General features: G+C 41.1%; 1 protein-coding gene and 1 long non-coding RNA gene across 2 annotated transcripts in view; both read right to left on the bottom strand.

Annotated features, from left to right (window-relative positions):
* LOC114894301 (ATP-binding cassette sub-family A member 17-like) overlaps positions 1-11,548 on the bottom strand; it is a 71,350-nt gene extending 59,802 nt beyond the window's left edge. Inside the window, 5 exon segments of the mRNA XM_029220836.1 lie at positions 3,415-3,532; positions 4,465-4,581; positions 9,247-9,506; positions 10,964-11,007; positions 11,511-11,548. Of these exon segments, the coding sequence (XP_029076669.1) occupies positions 3,415-3,532; positions 4,465-4,581; positions 9,247-9,506; positions 10,964-11,007; positions 11,511-11,548 (577 nt within the window).
* A 1,699-nt stretch (positions 11,549-13,247) lies between these two features.
* Positions 13,248-18,261, bottom strand: LOC114893690. The gene is made up of 3 exons (XR_003792995.1): positions 18,105-18,261; positions 17,805-17,867; positions 13,248-13,479 (listed from the first exon to the last, which is right to left on the bottom strand). It is a non-coding gene; the product is annotated as an uncharacterized LOC114893690 (long non-coding RNA).
* Between the last annotated feature and the right edge of the window lie 571 nt (positions 18,262-18,832).

Raw genomic sequence — 18,832 nt, 5'->3', positions numbered from 1 at the left:
AACTTGGGTGCCAAGACTATTCAATGGACAGTCTTTCAACAAATGGTGCTGGGAAAACTGGATATCTCCATTCAGAAGAATGAAGTGGAACCCTTACCTTATACCATATGCAAAAATTAATTCAAAATGGATCAAAGATCTAAACATAAGGCTAAAAACCATAAAACTCTTAGAAGAAAACTTAGTGGAAAATCTTCATAACCTTGGATTTGGCAATAGTTTCTTAAGTATGACACCAAAGACACAGACAACAAAAGAAAAAAATAGATAAATTGAACTTCAACAATTTAAAAGGTTTTATGCATCAAAAGACACTATCAGGGCTTCCCTGGTGGCACAGTGGTTGAGAGTCCGCCTGCCGATGCAGGGGACACGGGTTCGTGCCCCGGTCCGGGAAGATCCCACATGCCACAGAGTGGCTAGGCCCGTGAGCCATGGCCGCTGAGCCTGCGCGTCTGGAGCCTGTGCTCCACAACGGGAGAGGCCACAACAGTGAGAGGCCTGCGTACTGCAAAAAAAAAAAAAAAAAAAGACACTATCAAGAGAGTAAAAAGACTACTCACAGAATGGAACAAAATATTTGCAAGCCATATACCTATTAAGGAATTGATATCCAAAATACATAAAGAATTCCTACAACTCAATGTCAACAAAACAAACAATGCAAGTAAAACATGAGCAAAGGACTTGAATAGATATTCCTACAAAGAAATTGGAACGCTTGTGTATTGCTGACGGGAATGTAAAATGGTGCAGCTTCTGTGGAAAACAACAGTTGGATGATGCCTCAAAAAGTTAAACAGAATGACCATATGACTCAACCACTGTGCCACCAGGGAAGCCCAATCATGTCATCTTTGAATAGAGATAGTTTTACTTCTTCTCAAATTGCATGCTTTTTATTTCCTAATTGCTCTGGCTAGAACTTCCAGTATAAAACTGAATATCAGAGGGGAAAGTGAGCATCCTTGTCTTATTCCTGATCTTAGGGGGAAGGCTTTCAATCTTTCACAACAGACTATGATGCTAGCTGTGGGGTTTTCATAAATGCTCAGTATCAGGTTGAGGAAGTTCCTTTATATCCTGGTTTGTTAATTTTTTTTTATCATGAAACATATTGGATTTTATCATATGCTTTTTCAGTATCAATTGTGATAAATAAAAATGAATAAAATTGTGTTTATTTTTTCCTTCATTCTATTAAATGGTGTATTACATTGATTGCTTTTCATCTGTTGAATCATTCTTGCATTCCTGGGATAAATCCTACTTGGTATAGTGTATAATCCTTTTAATATGCTGCTAGATTTAGTTTAGTAGTATTTTGTTGAGGATTTCCCCATTGATATTCATAAGGGATACTGGTCTGTAGGTGTTTTATTTATTTTTAACTTTTATTTTTTTATTTTGGCTGTGCTGGATCTTAGTTGCGGCACACAGGATCTTTGTTGTGGCACATGGACTCTCTTAGTTGCGGCATGAGGACTTCTTAGTTGCAGCATGCATGTGGGGTCTAGTTCCCCAACCAGGGATCAAACCTGGGCCGCTTGCATTGGGAGCATGGAGTCCTACCCACTGGACCACCAGGGAAGTCCCCTGTAGTGTTTGTTTTTCTTTTTTGGCTGTGTTGGGCCTTCATTGCTGCATGTGAGCTTTCTCTAGTAGCTGCGAGCAGGGTTTACTCTTTGTTGCAGTGTGCCGGCTTCTCATTGCAGTGGCTTCTCTTGTTGCAGCACGGGGGCTCTAGGGCATGTGGGCTTCAGCAGTTGTGGTGCACGGGCTCAGTAGTTGTGGCTCATGGGCTCTAGAGCACAGGCTCAGTGGTTGTGGCACACGGGCTTAGTTGCTCCACGGCATGTGGGATCTTCCTGGACCAGGATCGAACCCATGTACCCTGAATTGGCAGGCAGATTCTTTTTTTTTTTTGTGGCACGCGGGCCTCTCACTGCTGTGGCCTCTCCCATTGCGGAGCACGGGCTCCGAACGCGCAGGCTCAGCGGCCACGGCTCACGGGCCCAGCCGGTCCGCGGCACGTGGGATCCTCCCGGACCGGGCACGAACCCGTGCCCCCTGCATCGGCAGGCGGACCCCCAACCACTGCACCACCAGGGAAGCCCGGCAGGCAGATTCTTAACCACTGTGCCATCAGGGAAGTCCCCCCACTGTAGTTTTATTTTTTATTGTGAAGTGTTTTCTGGCTTTGGTATCAAGGTAATGCTGCCTATAGAATGAGTTATGCATATTTGTGTTTTTATTTTTGAGTAAGTTTTCTTTAAGTTATTCTGGATTCAGGTCTCTTATGAAATAGTTTACTTGCAGATGTTTTCTCCCAGCCTGTAGGTTGTCTTTTCACTTGCTTTACTGTATCCTTTGAAGCATGGAAGTTTTTAATGCTGATGAAGTCCAACTTATCAGTCTTCTTTTTGTTTGTTTGTTTGTTTGTTTGTTTTGCGGTACACGGGCCTCTCACTGTTGTGGCCTCCCGTTGCGGTGCACAGGCTCCGGACGCCAGGCTCAGCGGCCATGGCTCACGGGCCCAGCCGCTCCGCGGCATGTGGGATCTTTCCGGACCGGGGCACAAACCCATGTTCCCTGCATCGGCAGGCGGACTCTCAACCACTGCGCCACCAGTGAAGCCCCTCAGTCTTCTTTTTTATCACTTGGGTTTCTGATGTCATATCTAAGAAATCACTGTCTAACCCAAGATCATGAAGATTTACTTCTGTATTTTATTTTAAGAGTTGTATAGTATTAGCTAGTTCTTACATTTAGGTTTATAATCCACATTGAGTTAATTTTTGTGTATGATGTTATGTAGAGATCCAACTTCATTCTTTTATATGTGGATATCTAGTTGTTCCAGCACCATTTGTTTAAAAGACTCTTCCTTATCTGTTGAATTGTCTTGGCCCCTTTGTCAAAAATCAATTGATCAGGGACTTCCCTGGTGGTACAGTGGTTAAGAATCCGCCTGCCAATGCAGGGGACACAGGTTCGAGACCTGGTCTGGGAGGATCCCACATGCCGCGGAGCCACTATGCCCGTGCACCACAACTACTGAGTCTGTGCTCTAGAGCCTGTGAGCCACAACTACTGAGCCCATGTGCCACAACTACTGAAGCCCACACGCCTAGAGCCCATGATCTGCAACAAGAGAAGCCATCTCAATGAGAAGCCTGCACATCACAACGAAAAGTAGCCCCTGCTCGCCACAACCAGAGAAAAGCCCATGCGCAGCAACGAAGACCCAACGCAGCCAAAAATAAAACAAATAAAATAAATTAATTTTTTTAAAAAGTGAAAACTTGACTCTGAAGGAATAATAATTAATGCCACAGATAATGGGAACAGCAATGCTACCAAGAAAAGAAGTCATAAACACACTCCCTGACAGAAAATTGTTTCAGGACTCACCTTTTTGGAAGAATGTGCTGATCATGAATGCAAAGAAAATTGTGGCAATTGCAAAATACATTAGAAACACAAATATCAAACTAGGGTCACTGTTTTTGAACACTGCTACATCATTTACCTACAAAACAATCACAGATGCACATAATTTTTACATGAAAAGAACGAATAGAAGGCATAAAGGACCCTTAAAACACTGCATAAATTTTTTAAAAAACCAAGATTATCTTAAGCAAAACAATATATATATATTTTTAAGGCAGACCTTTGATCCAGCTTCCATTACCACTTACAAATTACACTCTACACATGTATCTCTTGTAAGGAAAGCATGTTTGATATCAATTTTTGGCCCAATGTGAATGTTCCTTTTTCTTTAATAAGAGAGTTTATCCTATTTATCATTATCACTATTACAAATAATTTTAATATTCCTTTTGATATCTTACATTTCCTCTTTTTATTGCTTTCTGGCCGTTTTCTTTGTTTTATATATTTTGCTATATAGTCTGGGTTCTCTTGCCTTCGTTTGAACAAAGTGCCCCAAGTTTGGTGATTTAGAAGGTAAATTTTCATATATTCATATATTATAATTTAGTTATTAAACACAAGTTAGCGAATTGGAACACTAAATTCCACTGACAGCATAAAAGGAAAAATTAACAAGATACCATGGGCATAAAAGAATGTTCTTATCTTTTACAATAGCTATTTCAATTATTTATGAAGCACAAAATTTGCAATGTTTTAAAGTTTTAAAAAGACATCTTTTGGAATTCCACTTTCCTAATGGAGTAAACACACGCAGGTCCACTACTTGAAGACCAGTGAACTGAAGGGAGGGCAAAGCTCTCCCAGATCATAAAGTTTCAATGCTTCTTATGCCAAAGTCTTAGCAAATACCACCACATATCAACCTGAGGCTTTAAAAATGTTCATCAATAACTGTGTTCTCATCATCTATTGAATCTCAGCACCACCACCCACACCACACCAAATTTTTTCCCCATATCTTCACAGCTTAGCACATCCTGAAAGACAAGAGATGTGTACCTTTGTGCAGAAGAGAATGGTCATGAAAGAAACAACAATGAAGGCAGAAATGGAGAATATGGTGAACCAAGCAACCCAGTGTTGCCAGTTGTGCAGCCCCATCATACACATAAACTCCTAGAAAAAGCAAAAGAACCAGATGTTACAGAGTCTAATGCTCAGTTTCAACTGGTCTGGTTTAGCTGTTTATTACTGAAACCTGAGCAGTCTGGGATGAAGGGTCATATGTGTGTCCTGGGAAGAGGTGGATCCTGGAGGTGATGAAGACTGAATGAGTTGGAAAGAGACCTACAAACCAGAAAGTGGAGTTTATCTAGTAGTAGGCCTTGTGTTAAAATTATTCTTCTTTTGCAATGGTAGGTATACTGCTAGTTCACTCATTTATTGAACACTGACTATTAGTAAATGGCTCCTATGGCTCTGAGGATAGAATCTAAACTCCTTGGTATACTGTGCTCTGGTCACAAAAAACTTCCTGCAATTCACTGAACACACCGTGACTTATATGCCTTTTTTGTTTGTTTGTTTTTGTTTTTTGCCTCTCACACACGTTGTTCTGACTCTTTTTTCTCTCATTCTCTCTTTATGTAGTGAAATCTTACTTGATTTTCAAAACCTGGTTCAAGAGTTACCTGCTCTGTGAAGCCTTCTCTGGTCAGCTTTGCCCATCCTCCACACAGCCATCACATCTATACATTCCATTACCTTAGCACTTGGGATTCTTTTGTAACATGAATCACCTGAGGGAAAGGACTGTGTCATTTATGTCTGTAACTCACATGCACATGTTTGGTAAATACAAGTTAATAAATGTTTGATATGTGAATAAACGCAAAGCTCTATGCTGGGTACCATGAGGAAAACATACAACGGGCAGAGCGACTGCCTTCCAAAAGTTCACAATCTAGTACTGGAGATACATATATGATAATAACCCTGTATACTCCACACCCTAAGTACAGAAGTAGAGTTTTTATCTTTTAAGATTGGATGTGGTAGTAGGTCAATGAATCAAAAACAAGTTGGTTATCAGGGAATCACAAAAGTGACATACACATGATTTAAAATTTCATCTTCACTTAAAGCACATAAATGTGTCATGTGTGCTAGAATTGCGATGTCAGAACATGAACTCTTCTTCTGAAGCATGGGCGTGCTCATTGGAGCACTAGTGTAATGTCCACATAAAGCTCACTCCAGGATCACAGTCTTCAAAGTGCACTGAGGATGCAAAATACAGGTGTAAAGTAACCTAGTACAGACTTTTCCCAGGCTTTTATAATTTTTTCCCCCAAATTTTACAGCGGTTTCACCCACGTGAAATTTACTAATGTGCTTCCCCCCGTCCCCCCACCCCACCCGCCATGTCCCAGCCACACTGTGCAGTTGGCAGGATCTTAGTTACCCAACCAGGGATTGAACCCAGGCCCTTGGCAATGAAAGCGCTGAGTCCTAACCTCTGGACTGCCAGGGAACTCTCTACTAACATGTCTTTAGAGAGCTACCTTACTGAATCTTTCCAAAACATTCAAATATACTTTCAAAGGCAACTCTAGTTCCTTTCATCCATTTATATAAAATTTAATTAAGGCACAAATTATTAGAACGTGTACAGGTATGAAGAGATTTAGGAACAAACCTTGATAAACACACAACTCAGCAGGTGAGAGGCCATAAGCCCATGTGTAGTAGAGAGAAGCTCAACAGCTGCAGTGTGCTGGGAGCTCCAAGCAAAAAGCTTTTCAGAAGTGATGGAGTGTCAGTTAATTTGGGAATGGATTACATGGAGATGAGTTAAGAAAGCTCCATCTATACTATAATAGAAGTGGAAACAACATGCTATGGGAAGATGGGATGAAAATTTGATGAAATTTAGAAAGGCTTCCTGAAGGACATGAACTATAGTATGAATTTTGAAGTAGAGGGCATTCCAAACAGAGAGGCCCACCTTCAGGAGGAATAGCTAGCACCTACTTAAGGGATAGAAAAGGAATCTATTCAACTAGAGCAAAGGGCTTATGCCGGGGTGCGAGGGCTTGTGCAGGAGATTTCTAAATTAAAGACAATCCATTTTAATCCTCCTCAACCTATTTACATAGTCAGACCATTTCAAAACTAGATCTGAAAAGGGCCTAGCTCTCAGAATACTGGTTGTATTCTGTGTTCAAAGTGGAAAGTGACACTGGTTGCCCCCCTCTCCCATTCTCCCACCTTGGTCCCAGGAACAAATTCTGTCAGGGCATCCTCCTTCATGGAACAGATCCCATATTCAGGACTCCTCCTGGACTATAACTTACCTGCTCCTGGTTCCTTACCAAGGAACAGTTGAAAGGTTTGGGCTGAGTCTCAGTTATAATGTGAACAGAAAGGAGGAGCTAATTCATGATCCTATCAGCCTCCAAGGCTAAGGGCTTTTCTAGAACCCCCCAGTGGATGCCCTTTTTCAGACAATTCACCCAGCCAAAATAGAGCATATTCCTCTCCGGCATATGTCATTTAAGATTCCACTTGGAAAGGCAAAAGCTTAATTATTAGAAATCTGTTTTACTTTGCTTAGGGAGAGATATTATTTATCTGAGAACAAAAATTGTTTTTTTGGTTTTTTTTTTTTGCAGTACGCGGGCCTCTCACTGTTGTGGGCTCTCCCATTGCGGAGCACAGGCTCCAGACGCGCAGGCTCAGCAGCCATGGCTCACGGGCCTAGCCGCTCCGCGGCATGTGGGATCTTCCCGGATTGGGGCACGAACCCATGTCCCCTGCATCGGCAGGTGGACTCTCAACCACTCCGCCACAAGGGAAGCCCCCCAAATTGTTTTTTATTGCTAGTTGTACTGTCCTGTATAAAGTTATCTTGCAATTATTAATCTCTGTGTGCCTCAGGGTACCTCCTCTACTAAATAGAATAATAGTAGTAGTTATCTCATAGAACTGTGTATCAGTCAGGGTCCCTAAAAGAAACAGATGTTATACTCAAATCAGAATAATTTGAGGAGGGTTTGTTTATAAGAGGCCTAATTACAAATGCTTACACAGTGATAGGAAACACTAGGACGGTGCAGAAACCTAGGGCCAGCAGCCAACAGAGCTATTATCACCTTTGGGCCCAAAGGGGTGAGAAGGAAGAGAGGTCACAAGACCCCAGGAGAGGAGAGAGAGTCTCATGGAGCAAGATACCTTGAGAAGACAGTGACCTTCAGCTAACGGACAAACCAAGCCCAAAACTACCTGTGGAGAGAGAACTGGGATGGGGGGACAGGACACACCCTGACCTCAGCCCCCTACTTCCTTCTTCTGAGGTTCTTAGGGCTCCCTCCTCATGGGAGCATGTTTTGGAACATGGGCGGCTCAGCCTTCCCGACAGAGAACAAAGTGGAGAAAAGTGAAGAGTGCATCTGGAGGGCCAAATAAAAGGTAGGAGGGTGAAAGGAATGAATGGTCCTACAGTGCTGCCCAGCACAAGGCAAGCACCACATACAAGTACATACTATTAAATCAACAAACAACATGTTTTATGCCATTTTGTGTTAGTTGGATTTTGTTTCTTGAGCTATTCTAATTTTTTTTTCTTTTAAAAGGAAAGCTGATCCCACCGACTATTATTTTATAACTGCCGTATTTGGTCTTCTGCTACCTTATTTAATATTATACTTTCTGTTCTGTAGGCTTTTTTTGGTGATTTCCTTTGTTTTCTGTCTTTTGGTATATGAACTATATTTTCTTTCCTTTTATTTTCTCCAGGGTTTTAAGAATTATATGTCCTACTTTTAAATACTATTGGTGGTTACTCTTAAGTTTTTCAAAAGTGTTCTTTAACCTACTCTTGTCTAAAGAGTAGACTCAAGCGTGAAATAGGAAACACACAACCAATTCAATGGCATTAAGTGTAAACATTTGATGCCCACCCCTTCCCTCCACCAATTTGTTGCTGAAACAGTTTAACAAACAGGAAAAAGAAACTCTCTCTCTCATCCAGGAACTAAAAGGGGTTTCCAACAGCACATCAGAAGCTTCTAGTTTCCCTGGGGTTTTTCAGTCGGTGCAGAGCCAAGTGGAGAGGCCTGCCAGGTAAGCCACTGTCCCACCATCACCCATCGCAGTGCAAAGCAGGTTCCCTGCCTTTCCACCCTATCAGATGCAGCCTAACAAGGCAGCAGGATGAGACTGCTCCTTATACCTGAATATGCAAGAAGACAGAGCAAACCAAACACTATTGGTGAGGCCAAGCATAGCTCAGGGAGCCACTGGCAGGCTATTTTAATACATAAGAATCAACAAATAGAGAAGAAAGCTAAAGAGTGAGAAGAGAAGTTTTTTTAAAGAGCAAAAGGTGAGGAGAGAAGTAACAGGAGTGATTAAGTAAGCAACAGAGGAGTGCAGAAAGATCAACTTTGTCTTAAGTTGTATCTTCTACAGAACGCTTCCCATCTACCTTGCAGCAAAATGAGACCGAGTTAATTTTGGATGATTATTTCCCTCAGTTATCAGTTAGTCATTCCACAAACATATTCTGAACACCTATCATGTGTGAGGCTGTGTATTAGCAAATCAGGAACCACTAGGCTGGACGCTCCCAGTCTAAAAGTAAGAATTCATGTAATAACATGAATTAAGTTGCAAGCCGGTTAAAATGATGAAAGAACTTCCAAGTTGCTTGGAGTTTGCTCTGATACCTAAAGCAACCTCTTATCTGCCTTGGCCTCCCTCCTACTCTGGCCATTTTTATTAGCAGCTCCCATACATTCCTGTCTAGGGAGAGGCACACATCTGATGTGATGGAGTTACCTTCAATTTTCTCTCTTTCTCCAGTGCAATGGAATTGATGGTGGTGAGCTCAATGTAGATGAAGCTGAGCATGAGGAAAAGAGGGAACTCATTCTGAAGGACCAGGAAGAAACTGTCCTGGACATAGGCTCCATGTGGGAATCTCTTCAGAAGCACAATGAGACTCTCAAACAACTTGGTCGTCTCATTGGGAGCGTGGTGCCACATGATGGCTTTATCTGTTGCATGCTGTATGGCCAGGAAGCCTCCTTTGTTGTATCCTACAGCATAAAGCAGTGGATATCAAGTATAAGAGATTAAGAATGAAGATGAAAAACAACAGATAATTCAGATGGGTCATGGCTAGCCATTCACACACAGACAGGAATAGAAAAGGCATTTCTATAGCCAAGATGCTACAATATGGAAGAAAGAGCAGAAAGTCACAATGGGAACCCTGTGGCTGAGGGACAATGTCTTTTATCAGAAAATGGGGTAAAGTAGTTCTGGGCAGACAAAATAAGGGATACCCAATATTATAATCTTCCAGGTGGGGCTGCATCTTCTCCCCTAAGTACTCAGGCTTCAGGGAAAGGGTGCCCATTCTGCAGTTTAGCTCATCCAGCACATAGGAGTAGTTAAATTCAAAGCACTTGGAAGACACAGCCCCCCTCAACTGCTGTGACCTGTCTCTGAGTTGTCACTGCTGTAGTTCAAGGGTTATCGTCACTGAATTTTGCTGCCAAGCCTCAAAAACAGCCTTTACCATAAGTAACCCTTGTTTCAATATAGCACAGCTGGTGTGCTAAGGTCAGCTTTGGGGAACAATAGATTGAAAGGCAAAGAGCCCTGGTTTTGGAGTCTTCTAAGAAATAATGGCCTCACTACCAAGCAAGGGTCACCAGGCCTCCAAACCGGCAGAGCCAGGGTGGGGTATGCCAGCACTGGAGTAGAGGGGACTAAGGTCTTCTGTTGGCCTAAACCTAGGGAGGCCTCCAGATATGTCAGGATGAAAAAGGCAGGAACAAATTTGATGATAAAGTTCTGGGAACTATTAGATATTCTTGACTGCAGAACTGTTCACATCTTTTCTAGAATCACATGAAACTATAAACCCTGGGACTTGGATTCCCACTTGGGGGGCTTGCAAGCCCAAGGCTTCAGGTCAATTGTGTGGTTACTTCTACAAGGTGGTGCAGACTGTCAACTTAATTTTCTAAGAGCAGTTAGTTCCCTAGAGGATGGTCACCCTAAACCCCTCACAAAGAGGGAGACCAAAACTCGACAGTGAAGTGGAGGGCATGAGTCCAAAAGAGGATCAGTTCCTGGGCCTCCAGTCAGGAATACGATGCTTATTGCAGAGGACAGAGGATGAGCAGATCTCCACGTTGTCCCACTGTTCTCCCATAGTCTGCAGAGAGTTAACAGCAGGTACACATTTTTATAAGCAGAAAAGTTAACACATACAGAAACAAAGAAGGCACTCATTCCTGTAAAATTCCATTCTTCTCTCGAACAATTCAGTATCAGCACAAAACAATCAAATGCATAACTGCTAGACTAACTTACTCTAGATTGTAAGCATTTTACAGAATGCCACATTTCTAAATGTAACTCCTTCAACATCTTCTGAAATGTTACTGTAGCAAGTGTTCAGAGAGCAAAAACAACACAAATAGCATCATAAATATGGGACAAAGCAGGCTGTGCTCATGATAACACACAGAGGCTTCCTCACCAGGGGATCCCCCATCGGAAAGTCCATAGTCCCAGGGTTCTTGGCTTAGGTTAGGAGGATAAAGATAGGATGTGCTCCAGCCTTGAAAGTCATCTTCATGGAGTATTAGCCTCAAGAATAAATAATTCCTCTGAAAACTACTGAAGCGCAAGTAATACTTAACCTATGAAGAATAAAGAGAAACAAATTCGGTCATGAGATTGTGAAACTCAGAAAAGGAACAGGACAGAGCAAGGGTGTGCCTGACGTCAGCTGCGATGGGAGGAAAGGCACCCACAGTGGTAGATGTCCCTCTGCAGAGCACACTGTAGTTGTGGTCTTCTCTGCATTCTGCTGTGACCATCCTAAGAAACAGACAAGGGGCTACTGAGGCCCCATCTGGAAAGGAGTGCTGCAGAATAATTCTGAGTGCAGGCTCTGGAGCCAGACCACCTGGATCCAAACCCCAATCTCCTAATGAATAGCCATGGCACTTTGGGCAAATTACTTAATCTTCTTGCCTTGGTTTCCTCATCAGTAAAATGGGAATGATGTTAACAGTACCTACCTCAGAGGTGCTGTGGGATCAAGTGAGATGGTCCCCATGATGGGCCTGGCATTAGCAAGTGTTCGAAAAATGCCTTGTCTCCACCTACCAACATCCCATGCCAGTTCTAACAACTGATCATTAGATAAACTGTACAGCACAACACAAAAGCTCTACATTAGTGGTTTTCCCATCCTAAAGCAGAAAACAAGTATTCTGATATTTAAAACACTGCCTTTTCCTTAAACAAACAGATCTACCATATCTGAAGTCCGTGGGATTAGTAATAATGACAATAACTATTCCTTCTGGAAAATGCCTCTGCTCCAGGCTCTGTTCTAAGCACTTTATAGGCATAAATTCATTTAATCCTCACAGTGGTTCTATGAGTTAGGAACTACTATTAATCTCATTACACTGATAAGGAAACTGAGGCCTAGGAATGTTAGTGACTGTCCCAAGGTTACACAGTAGGATGCTGCAGAGCTGGGACTCCAGTCTATGGAGTCTAGCATTGGGGCTCGCTTCTGTAATCCAGCAGCTGAAAATATGCCGTCCTGTACCCTTGGGACAGAGGCTTACTCCAAAAAAGTCTTCTTTTTTAAAGAATCTGAAAACTGGAAGGAATCTCAAAGTCCAGGATATAATATATAAAATCAGGAGTATTCTCTTACCTCCTCTGGAATTAAGATTGCCACCAGCTGACAAAGCTGACTAGAGGGAGCTCAGGTAACAAGACTGCTTATTGAACTCATGCTCAAGGCTGGGTAGCACAATAAGATTGTGATGGAAAAGATGCTCTTACCTCAAGTGGCAAGGGCTCCTTGCTGTCATTGAAGCCATGATCAAAACCAATTCCAGTCAATACGTAGAAGGCTTTGGGATCCTGAATTATGTAATTTTCAAATGAAGGTACTGAAGGATAGCCTAGAACTACAGAGAGAAAAATCCAGTTAGTGAGTGGCTGGTGGGAAGGCAAATGCTGCCCAACTATCCTCTTTCTACCAAAGGAGATATGGTCTTGCCAGCTTCTCAATTGAAGGATGGAAACGGTCATTCACTCAGTACTTCATTCTGCAAACAAATGGACGCATCTTATGTAAGATGCCTGGGGCTGTGCTAGGCAGTGTGAACACAAAGTCAAATGATAACAGCCTCAGCCTCCGTGGCATTCTGAAAGCTCTTGTATTCGAGTTCTTCTTAGCTAGGTCGCACTTAGGGCTACAGTACACAGAGCACAATTCTTGTCCATGTTAATGAGGAAATTATTGCTCCATTGCAGCCTTCTCTTCACTGTTATAACAACCAAAAGTGGAAACAAAATCATAAAGAAATATAGCTGCTCTGATGAGAGAAGTAATTTCTATAGTCAACTGCCCTCACATCTGACTGACAATTTAATACAGGATCCTCCTTGAAAATAATTCTTTCTCAGAATGTTGAAGGTGTTACTACACCGTTTAGCATGCAGCGTTGCTGAGTGTAATGTGTGATTTCCTTGTAGGTAACCAGAAGCCAGTGAGACTTCTATTCCTTAATCTCTGGGTTCAGAAACGTCACTAATACATGCCCAAGTGTCCTCTTTTTTGTTCCCCTGCTTGTAACTAGTGAACCCGTCCAAGGTGGAAATGGTGTTCAGAAATCTTTTCTATATTATTTTGTTTTCCTCCCCTCATTTGTCTCCTTTCTTCCTTCTGGAAATCCAAGTAGATGAGGTGGGACTTCCAGACCTGCCCTTCATGTCTAACCCACCTTTCATACTTTCCATTTCTTTGTCTCTTTGCTTTACATTCTCAGAGGCTTCCTTCACTTTATCTTCCCCATCACCAACAGAACCTCAAACATGTCCATTCTATTATTTCCATGAAAGTTATTTTGATAATCGTTTTTAATTTCCATGTCCTCTTTCTGTTTCTTTCATGGTTTCATTTTCACAGGAGTCCAGTTTCATTTTGGAGTGGCAATATTTTCTCAAATGTCTCTGAAAATACTAATGAGAATTTTTTATTAACTAGATTAAAAAAAAAACCAGGGCATGCACATGGAAAACTTTGAATGATACTAAAGGTTAAAAGGTGAAGCATCATTCACCTACCATTGGCCCCCAATTCCTTTATCATGACACAATCTCTTTAAGCCACTTTCGTTTGTATGTTAAAAAAAAAAATCTATGACTTATGTTTTTGGCCATGATGGAGTAATGGAGATTGAATTTACACTCCTATCACAAATAACAAGAAAACTGGACAGGAAAGAAAAGAATCAAGAATCAGACAATGGACAATATGTAGCACAGCATTACGATTCCTGAGAAAAGAGAAACAAACAAGGTGATCACTAAGATTGCCCTGGTTTTCTGTCTGGAGGCACATTTCAGACCATAGAATAGGGAGGGGAAACCCAAGTGGAATGCAGCTACTTGGCTGCACTGACAGAGATTAGAGTTTGAAGAGTCTGAAATGGCTAAGAGTTGCAGGGCAGAATTCCCAAGAGAAGAAGGCTGTGCTGGGAAATCGCCCTAGAAATCTGGACAGAGGACCCCTTTAATGAATACTAAGATATGCCCTGCCTGAGCAAACAGGAGAAGTATGAGCTAAGTGGTGCCCAGAGCCCACATAGGACCAGGAGGCATTTGAGTTCTGACCAGCCAGTGTGGACAGTTCCTGGTGATCACCTGAGGCATTCAGAAGAGTCACACCTCAGTAATGGGATAAATTATCTTTAAAGTAAAAGCTGTTCCACACCTTCCCTACAAAAAAGGTTAAAAGTCTTGATAGACTTTTTGATGAAACTGAACTTTAACTTTCTAGCAGAACAAAACCCATTCTTTAAAGGAAAACAACCGCTTGATCCACGAAAGTTGAGACTTGATCCAGTTCTCAAATTGTATGATCTTCATTTTGTAGATAAGTTCATTTGTACCCTTTTTTTGGATTCCACATATAAGCGATATCATATATTTGTCTTTCTCTGTCTGATTTACTTCACTCAGTATGATGGTGGGGGGAGGGGTAAACTGGGAGATTGGGATTGACATATACACACTACTATATATAAAATAGATAACTAATAAGAACCTGCTGTATAGAACAGGGAAATCTACTCAATACTCTGTAATGGCCTATATGGGAAAAGAATCTAAAAAAGAGTGGATATATGTATATGTATAACTGATTCATTTTGCTGTACACCTGAAACTAACACAACATTGTAAATCAACTATACTTCAATAAAAATTAAAAAAAAAAAGACTTTTCTTTCTCTCCCTCTGTATTACTTCTTTGATGTCCTAAGATGGTTGCTAGCAGTTCCTGGGACTAAGACTTCCCAGTTCAAGTTCTGAATTGAATAACAAGGGCCCTGTCTCTTAACCTTTCTTCTTCATTTTGTCAATTCATCTCTCTCTGTGTTGTACTGTGTTGTGAAAATTTCCTTCAGATCTATCTTCCAATTCACCAGTTTTACATTCAGCTGAGTTTTATATTCTGATCATTTTATTTTTCACTTCTGGAAGTTCTGTTTGGTTCTTTTTTTCCCCCTCACACCTGCTAGGTGACTCTTTATAGTGAAATGCTATCTATAAATATTTTCAGGTTGTCTTTTATTTCTTTAAATCTAGTAAACATAGTGATTTTATAATGTGAGGCTAATAATTCCATTATCTGAAATATTTCTGGTTCTGTTTTTGCCATCTATTGTTCATACTGATCTTCATCCTTGCTATCTTGTTTCCTGGTGTGTGCTCATTGACCGTGATACATTTGTGGCCACCCTTCTTTGAGATACAGAATCACAGCGTGTTCCTCCAGAGGTTTACATTTGCATCTGGCAGTCGACATCTCACTCCATAGTATGACAAGTTTTCTTTGGACAACCAGGTGATGTGAATTTGAGCTACAAATCCCTGGGACGGGTACACCTGCTGCTGTGCTCAGTTCGGAGGCAACTCTCCTCAGAGCCCCGCAGGGGTGGGAATGAGGTGTGTTTTCTTCTGGCTCAACCTTACACTAAGAGTACAGGCATTTGGGATCCCAGCTCTATGGGGAGATGGTCTCCTGTGAGACGTCCCTCCTGAATGAGCCTTGACCTTTTCTTCTTTCCCTCTGTGCCTTACAAGGCTTGAAACTACATCTCAGTTCCCCCTCATATGATGCAGTTTTCATAAGAAGCAGTTTGAGGACTCCACTGACCTCTCTGGGTTCTTTCCTTCACCTAGATTTTTTCTTAAGAAAAATATCTAAGAATATGGAAATATTTTAACAATACAGTAAATAAAAAGTAGGTTACAAAGAGTTCATACAAAATGATCCTATTTTTATTAGAAAAAGGGCAGGAAGGGTGTATGTGAGGTTTTAAACAGCACTTGTATCTGGGTGATAGAATTATGAGTAAATTTTCCTTTTATCCTATATATGGGGTTTTTTTTGTTGTTGTTGTTTCCTTAGCCTTATTTAGGTTTCTTTTTAAACACACACATATACATACACACATATTTGGTTAAATTGCACAAAATAGCATACATAGAGGAAGGCATATGAAACACAAATGTTCAGTTTAATGAACAATTATAAAATTAAAATCTAAGTAATTACCCCTTGGATCAAGAAATAAAATATTTTTACCCAATGCTGTTTGTCGTGATGGTTCCTTACTGTCTATTTAGTTCTTTAATACTTTTAAGAACATGTTTAAATATTTATCCAGCATCTGTTTTTCAAAAAGAGGGTTGGTCCAAATAACCTAGTCTGCCATATTACCAGAAGCAGAACAGCAATAATCTTTTTCCCAGAAATTCCCAGGGAAAAATCTAAGTGTTTCCTTGAGTCTTACTGAGTTATATGTCTTCCCTGGACGAATCCCTATAGCAAGGGGACTGCCAAGTGCAGACTGGTGTAGACAGAGGTTACATGACTCATCCTGAGCCCAGGGTGGAGTCATCATGGGCTCAGAGTGGGAGAGGGGTCAGGCCTCCAGGGAGAAATAGGCTGTGCATATATCAAAAGGGTCGATAGATGCTGTGAAGAAAAAAACCCAGAAGTCTACCACAGTTTGGAAGGGATCGTCAAACTATTGTTTGTCCTTACTTCTAGGGTGGAGGATTTGCTTAGGGGAATGGCATGAAGAGGGGAGTTTAACTTTTATTATCTTTTTATACTGTTTGAAACTTTCAGTGCAAGGAATTCTTGTATTTATTGTAAATTTTAAGATGCTTTAAAAAAAATTTTAATTCCAGAAAAATACATCCCTAACAGTTAACAAAGAATTCTGGGAAGTGGGATTAGGGATGGGAACTTTAACTTTTTACATTAAACACTGCATTGTGTCATGTATCATTCTGTAATAAGGAGAGAGGGAGGAAAAGAAGGCAGAAAACTGTTTGAGGACAAAAAGTGAGCACGGAAGGCTCCAATGGAAATGGCAGGGAGGTAAAAATAGATGAAGATTACAGTATCACAGCATTCAAAGCAGTAGAGAATTCCAAAGAGATGGATGAAAGCATCCCTGTCACAATGAGGACAAAGAAAAGAAGATGAGAAAGAAAGCACTGGAGTTGGCAATTAGCAAGGCATCTTTCCCTTCCTGATGTCTGCAAATTCTAGTCCCTTCCAATCACTCTTCCAGAGAATAACCAGAGAAACCTTTTTAAAACAAATTACATTGCAGCATAGCCTGTCTTCTTAAAACCCCTTCAATGGCTCCTTCTGCATGTAGAAGAAAACCCAAACACTCTAACAAGGCCTGCAAAGCTCTGCATTATGTGGCTCCTACAGACATTTCAAACCTCATCTAATTCTCTCAACTTACTTCAGCTTCCCTTGATGACTTTCAGATCCTCAAACACCTCAGGGCCTGGCTACTCGCTGTGCCCCTGCCTGGATAGCCCCTGACTCCTGAAACACACCACCCTCCCATTTCCTATGGCTTGTTCTTTATCATCATGTTTTATCTAACTTATCACCTCACCACGGAGGAATTCTGGTTTTTTTTTCTTTTAATTTTGTAATCTCATATTTATAAAGGGTAACTGATTAGAATAATATTTTAGAATACTAGGCAAACATAAAGCACAACTTTCAAAACAGTAGTTCCCACACATTTTACCACTGAGGTCCTTTAAAAGAATTGTCTTCATTGAGTGGCACTCAAAGCTGAGAGAGGAGAGCTCTTTCTTTTCATGTTCTACCTTATATATTATTAGAATACCTTATAAAAACATATATTACAATTATAGGAACTTTGAAAAGTTACTCCATATTTTGAAAATTTTTATCTACCTAACTGCATTCATTCAATAAATATGTATTGAGTACCTACTGTGTGCCAGGCACGGTGTATGAACAAAACACACATAGTCTTCTGCCTTCACGGAGGTGGAACCTAGCAGGGAAAGGCAGACAATGCACAGGAAGCAGTGAGTGGCAATGTAATTAAACATTTATCAAAATGCTATGAACATATCCAATGGGATTCTGTGAGAGAGAAAAAGGCAGAGATGGGAAACCTAAAACCTACATTCCTAAGTGCCATTTTAGCTGAAACCTTAATGATTAGAAGGAGCAACCCACAGGAAGAGCTGAGGGCAAAACATTTTGTCAGAAGGGAGGAAAGACTCACAGATTCCGGGAATTGAAAGGTGGCAACACCACCAGTATGGGAGCCCAAGGAAGAGAGGAAGCCAGCAAGACTGAGGAAGGGTCTGGTTGACTGCCAGTGCAACGGAAGTCACTGAAGGAGCTGAATCGGGAGACTGGCCAGATCCCACAGATCTTTTAAAGATCTTTTTGGCTCCACGTAGAGACTGGATGAGAATGGGACAAGAAGACGAGGAAAGAGACCAGTTAAAAGGCTAATTCAGAAACTGAATGTTTTCTGTCTTTTATTAGTCAGAGACATATTATGACTGCAAGCCAGGATTAATATGAGATAACCAGTGTCGCTACAGTGAATTAAAAACAAATACTTAACATTTTAACTAGCTTTGAAGCCTTGTGACATAAATATACAAGTCTCTTGGGCGTTGTGTGAAATAGTAACTATACCTCGTGAACTGGTTTCCCCCAACTACTACCTTTGCAGACTCTTCAGAATTCGGAGACCCCAGATTTGGAATCAGTATTGTAAGAACTCACAGGAAAAAACTTCAAACTATACTTTATAAAAATGCCCTCTCTATCCTTCCCGCATCTTTATGTCTAACCTTCAAACTCAACGCCAAAGGTTTTTTCCACACTTTCAGTGATACTCTTCAAAGTTTCACTTTTGGAAGGGATATAAACTAGTTGAAATCTATTTTTCAGAGGATATTGAATGAAGAATTCTGGCAGTGAAGTGATATCAATTGC

This window comes from Monodon monoceros, unplaced genomic scaffold, assembly GCF_005190385.1.
Source record: "Monodon monoceros isolate NGI ecotype Baffin Bay Population unplaced genomic scaffold, NGI_Narwhal_1 Super_Scaffold_13, whole genome shotgun sequence".
Taxonomy (NCBI): domain Eukaryota; kingdom Metazoa; phylum Chordata; class Mammalia; order Artiodactyla; family Monodontidae; genus Monodon; species Monodon monoceros.
This window is presented reverse-complemented; position numbering and strand designations above follow the sequence as displayed.